The sequence below is a fragment of the Pteropus alecto genome, unplaced genomic scaffold (assembly GCF_000325575.1).
Source record: "Pteropus alecto unplaced genomic scaffold, ASM32557v1 scaffold24, whole genome shotgun sequence".
In the NCBI taxonomy this organism is placed as follows: Eukaryota; Metazoa; Chordata; class Mammalia; order Chiroptera; family Pteropodidae; genus Pteropus; species Pteropus alecto.
In genome coordinates, this window is record NW_006439192.1 from 1533292 (window position 1) to 1539722 (window position 6431).

The 6431-nt window shown below is 40.9% G+C and overlaps 1 protein-coding gene across 4 annotated transcripts in view; it reads right to left on the reverse strand.

Moving 5' to 3' along the window:
• The window catches only part of IKBKB (inhibitor of nuclear factor kappa B kinase subunit beta), a 51396-nt gene that overhangs the window by 17548 nt on the left and 27417 nt on the right, over positions 1-6431 (reverse strand). For all 4 annotated transcript variants that reach the window (XM_025049920.1, XM_025049918.1, XM_006916269.3 and 1 more), the window contains 3 exons: positions 4719-4807; positions 3561-3650; positions 1251-1375 (listed from right to left, as the gene is read on the reverse strand). In XM_025049920.1, the coding sequence (XP_024905688.1) occupies positions 1251-1375; positions 3561-3650; positions 4719-4807 (304 nt within the window). The remainder of the gene's footprint in view (positions 1-1250; positions 1376-3560; positions 3651-4718; positions 4808-6431) is intronic.

A 6431-nucleotide genomic window follows, 5' to 3' on the forward strand; every position in this document is an offset into this window, starting at 1 on the left:
GTAAAAATTATAAACCACCCACGTTTCCAACAATGGGCGTAAGTTACTCAGTGGAATACCAAACAATATGGTAAAAAATAAGTATTTTCAATAGTCAATATGAAAAGCAGATTATATGAGAATATGTAATTTGTGTCTTTTTAAGTATAACACACATGCTGAAAAGCCTGGAGATACACAAAAACAGTTATGATTGTTTCCAGGGTATGTGAAAGAAATTCTCACAGTGTAAAAATGCTTTAAGAGCACATACAAGACAGAATTCATATGACGCTAGCATTAATGTAAAGAAGGAGAGAGACACACAAATTAAATAACAAACCAATACATGCCAATGTGCTTGGATACGTATGAAACATCTTTAGAAGCACACCAAAAAACCAGTGCTATCAGGTTTCTGTGGGAAAGAAGACCAGGTGGCTGGGAGCCAGTATGAGATGACTTGTCACTGTATATACTCTTTTATACTTTTTGAAGTTTGAACCATGTGAACCATTACCGCTCAAAAAAAAAAAACAAAACTGAAAATAAAAAAATTTTGAATAACAGTAGGATTATTTAAATTAGCGTGTGGCCTTCTCAAGAAACAATTCTGAATGAAACCTAACTGATTTAGGAGAATGTAAATTTTAAATTGTACATTCCAGTAATGATTAACTTTTATATATATAAGGAATAACATGTTATTTTATATTTAAAAAGTTAAAGAATATGAAGTAATTTTTAAAAATTATATCTGTTTTTTTTAATTAGAAAATCTTTTTTTGTAACTTACTTGGTTCACATTTTAAGCCACTTTCTTATGTTTTTAAAACAAAAATTTATATTTTGGTATAGTAAAATTTGTCAACAATAAATTTTTATGTAAATATTTCCCATTTGTCATATGTACATATCTTTTATTTACTAAAACACAAGCATTTTCAGTGTAAGTGCACGAATGTACACAACAGTCTGTGAATGTACTGACTTGATGCTATCGAACACCAAGAAAATGTCATTTATATAGTATTACATTTAAAGATGTTAATACTTAACAACTGCTCTACTTTTCTAGGCTTTGGAGCTTGGACTGTCCACATGCTACATTCCAACAGGACTTTTTCTCTCTGGAAGACAGATCACGGCCCAGCCTGAGAGTGCCCAGTGAGGTGGGAACAGGCGAAGCGACATGGCAAAGAAAGAGGAACACACTCCTTCCTTCAGGAGACTGCCCGGCCCCGGTCCCAGGGCCGTGGTCTCTCACTCACCACTGCACAGGCTGCCAGTTGGGGAGGAAAGGCCGGAAGCCCGTGATGCACTCGAAAGCCAAGGTGCCGAAGCTCCAGTAGTCGACAGTCACTGTGTACTTCTGCTGCTCCAGCAGTTCCGGGGCCTGAAACAACGCATGGTGTAGACACACCTGAGTTGCTCCCTCTTCTAAGGAGCCACCACAGCAAGGGGCAACCAGCCCTTCTAATCATGCCCCACACTTTCCCGGCTCCAACCATGGGGCACCGGCACATCCACTCAAGGCTGAGGAGGTGACCACATTTAGGTGGTGGTATTTCTGTACCTCATTCATTCCTAATGCTGATACAAGGGCCCTTAGGGGATTTTTAGGTAGACCAGAGTATATCGTATACCCTTCTCTTAGGCTCTGTGAGGAGATGGGAAGATAGGCTGCATACAACAAAGGAAAATGATCCCATATGCTAACCAACTCTCCTAACTGATGTGGTATATGACATGGTCGTACAATGGGATGGAATATATACAATCAGGCAGAGAAAAAGCCAGATGCATGACTGTTGCCCAAGTAGAAAGAGCTGGAGTGACCAAGGAAATCATCGAAGCACAGGTGGGACCGGAACCAGGCTTAGAAGAAGGCTCCTCACATGAGTGTCTGAGAGGAAACATTCCAGAAATGACCATCACAAGCAAAGGCACAGAGACAGGACTGTGCACAGTCTGCTGGAAGTGTGACAGTTATGAAAGAGCCAAGGAGTCTAAAACAAGAGGAAAAATTAGGGGATGGTCAGATTAATCTGTGTCTGGTTATGGACAGAAGTTTTAGCTCCTGTAAGTGTAAGATTTGACTTGAGCATCCTGGTCAGAGCTTGGGGTCCCTCTCACTTAACTGTGGCTGAGTTAATGAGGATTCCAGGGGACACACAGCAGGACCAACGTGATTACATTATACGGGCACAGGCCCCTGCATCATACCCATCCATGAGTTGCCACTCTGAAACCTATATTCCTCAGAGTAGGTGATAAACTGGTGGAGCCCATGACCATGGTTGATGGGATAAGTAGGAAGTACAAATGCACTCAGAATGGTTTTTTTTTTTTTTTTGAGAACTAGATAGGATACTTAAGCTCATCTAGCCTAATGTCTTTCAACCTTTTTTTTGTATTTGATTTTTAAACTGTACACTCCTTCATTCAATCAACATTTTACTGGCTGTTATCATCCCACAAGCAATCTATTACCAAGTTTTGCTGAGTCTCTTGCTAAGCATTCCATGAATCATTCTCTACGTCCTTACTGCTGCCACCAGCTCTGGACTATCACAACAACCTCCTTACTACCTGACCAGATTTATTTTTGTTCAGTGAAATTTATTCTCCCCACTGTACCAAAAGTGGTCTTTTTAAAAGGTAAACCTGATCCCCCTCTAACTTAAAATCCTTCAATGTCTCTCCAGAGGTTTTAGGATAAAGTCTAAAATCTTTAACCCAGCCCCAAATGCCCTGTATTATCTCTCCCCTGCCCCTCTCTCCAGCTTCAACTCAAGATACTCTCTCCTTTCTTCTCTAGGTTCCAGCCACACTTTCTGGTCTCCTAATATATTATCCTTATGCCTGGAATTTCCTCTCAGTCCACCCACCTCCAGCCCCTTTTCACTTATCCATCGCTTCAGGTCTTACACTAGGCTAGGTCCTCCTAATATATATTCTTATCACACTTATCAGAACTGCATTTTCTCAGTCATTTGTGTGTCAGTGTAATACCTGCTTCCTTGCTAAACTCTAAGCTCCCAAAGCCAGGGAAAGGCTTGTCTTCTTTCCCACTGCATCATCAGCTTCTAGCACAATACCTGGCACACAGACCACACTCGATCAATATTTCTTGAATGAATGGATAACTCAAATAGAACCCCAATATTCAGACGAAATAACATAAAGGGTGGGAGCTCAGAGCTCAGCTCCTCCTCAATGGCCCGAGACGCCTCATGGAAACTGTGGCCTCTACAGACCAGCATGAATCTAGTTTAAACTCTTCATTTTCAGGTAAAATACTGAATCTCAGAGGTTATGAGATTTGTGTGACAGCACACTAGCAGAGCTCTTCTGACACCAAAGAAGAGGATCACATCTTTCTATAGGGCCTCTGTTGGCAAAAAGTGCTGACTTGAACAGATTCTGCCTCTGACCTCATACAACAATTCTTATGCATCTAAGAAACATCCAAAGAGCTGGCAAGACTTAGATGCTAGAAGGCAAGGATAGAGAGGAGCCCCAGAGATATGGCCATGAGACAGAAACTGATCAGCAAACATGTAAATCCCATGTCTTACCAGGTACTGCAGGGTCCCCACAAAGGAAGTACAGAGACTTCCCTGATCCAGCTCCTTGGCATATCCTAGGTCAATAATTTTGTGTATTAACTGGAAAAAAAAAGGGAAGGAAGAAAAATCTGAGGGTTATGAGAATACACTGTCCTCCTATAAAAATTCTGATTGTTGTTGACAGAGCAGAGGATATTTCTGAAATCCCAGGTGGTATTAGATAATAAGTTCCTCAGAACTACCAAATTCACAGAAGAATGCCTCCAACATGGTAGATTTAGGGCAAAAGGAAACACACACTGTGAAAATGCTGAAAAAAGGCATATGTTCTCCTTTGCGCTGTGACCAGTCACCAGAGAAAGGCCATCATTAACAGACCATGCACTAGACCTCAAGACTGCTAAACCTGGACTTCATGATGTGAGAGACCAGGCCAATCCCTTCTCAGTGGAAACCTTTAGTTCTCAATTCTTAGAACCAATGGTAAGAATGAGTGAACTGAAACAAAGGTGAGTGCTGTGATAATCATGGGTCAGCCCAGAATGCTGACAGAAGGTGCATCAGAGAGATTAAGTGACCCATGAGTTGAGTTACTACAGTCCACTCAGCTGAGCCCCTGTTCATCATCCCCAGCTAAAAAAAACAAGTCTGTGGAAGAGCACAGTGCTAAGCCCCATGGGAATGTTACCACCACACCTAGGAAGGAGGGCCACTGAAGAGGGCTGCTAAGAGCTCTGGGGAAACTGCAGGCTGGACCAGGCTCCACGGGCAGGTGCCAGCTCCAAATGCCTCTTCTCAGCCACACCCAGAACCACCTTCGTGCTGGTTTCCATGTTAGCATCAAGAGCGGATGCTCTCAAACAAACGGAAAACAAAAAGTCTATTTCCAAGAAGTGCTAGTCCCAAAGGTTGGGGGTGAAGGTGGGAAGACAAACATTATTTTCCTTATCAGATTCCTGCAACTTGGGCAATTAACAATGTGATCCATTCAAACTTGCCTCAATCTGCAAGCAAGAATTTTTTTGCTGAATTTTGATCCAAATCAAAAAGCATTCCCAGAGAATCAAAGCGAATATAAACAAACATGTAAAGTTTGTTCCTTCTCTACCAGAGCAACTTCCCTGAGGCAGTCTCCAGGACTTTCCAAGTCCCGGGGTAGTCACTCACTCTTTGCTCTCCTTGCTGCAGGACGATGTTTTCTGGCTTTAGATCCCGATGGATGATTCTGTTTTCATGAAGGTATCTAAGTGCAGAGGCTGAGAAGGTGGAAAGGGGAGTGGATTTCCATTAAGCCTAAAAAATGCTTTTCATTTCAAAATCACCTATGCTGTGAAAGATGAACATTGTGTGCCCCTGACACATACTCTGACTTCCAGTGCACAGACTTGTGGTAGAGGGACAAGGTCTGAGCAGATGCCCTCGGGTGAACTAAAGAGGACCTGGCTGTGTGAGCAGAACTTGGACCACCACAAGAATCTGGCTTTTTCATGCAAAGAACCCATAGCCTCTCATTCGCGAGGTCACCAACTACAGTCTAGAGCAGTGGTTCTCAAATTGCATTGCCAGAACCTGAAGCATCCAAAGTTGTCAGAAATGCAGTGTTCTCAGGTCCCACACCCCACACCTACTAAATCAGAAACTTTGAGGGTGACTCTGCAATCTATGTTTTAACAAGCTCTCCAAGTGATGTTGATGCTGATCAAGTTTGAGAAGAGGAACCTGTCTGGTGTAGAGACTGAAAAAATCTAAATTCTATAGGGTGGGTAAGGAAGAAGGGCCCTTTGGGCAAAGAGCACTTTGGACATCTGATCTAGAGTCCTATAAGGTCAGAGCTGGCTTCAAGGAAGAAGTGAGGAACACTAAAGAGGTTAGGAGCACATTCAACACATCTGACACTTCGATGTGTGTTTAATATATGTCCAGTTCTCTGCTAGGTTCTGTGAGGGACATAAAATAAGGGACATGATCCCTAACTTTAAAGAGCTCAGAAGCTAGTTGGGAAGGAAGGAGCCTGCACGATACTACTGGCTTTGAAGTCATTTGATACCAACAACTTCTGCTGTGAAGAGGAAACATGACAATGTTATACAGGAAGTCATGGCACAGAGCAACAGATGTGATTTTTACTCATCAGAGGTTTAATAACTTTAACAGAAGTCCTAGTTAATCGTACTACAAACGAAAAAAATGAAATAGGGGATAAAAGTATCTCTACTTGGAGATGATATGACCATATGGCTAGAAAACTCAATAGACTAAAACCTGGAAAGAATTTAGTAAGTTATTTGGAAACAAAACAAGTATGTACAAATCAATAATTTTTCTCCATGTCATCTATATCCAGTTGGAAAAAAAAAATCCCATTCACATTAGCAACAAAAACTCTTAAGTACCAAGGGACAAATTTAGCAAAAAAAATAAAGTATTTCATTTTTAGGTAGGTAGGTAAAGAAAAATATATAGCATAAAGACAAGCAATATGAACAATATAAAAAGGTTTTTAAAGTTTATGGCAAAAGGTACCATTCATGAAGTCAAAAGACAAAAAGAGCTGGGGAAAAAATATCTGCAACACATATGTCAAAGAGTAAATATACCTTATAGACAAGAAGTTCTTATAAATCAATAAGAAAGCAGCCCAGTAGAAAAAGGGCGATTTACCGAAGAAGAAATGCAAATGGTAAACAATTCCACAGAAAGCTGCTCAAGGTAACAAGTAGTCCAAAAAGTGCATATTAAAAAGCACAATGAAATGCTTTTTTTCACCTCTTCAACCAGAAAGAATTTTAGATGCAAAATAAAAAGCCCTTCCTTTTTTTGCTAAATTTGTCCCTTGGTACTTAAGAGTTTTTGTTGCTAATGTGAATGGGATTTTTTTTT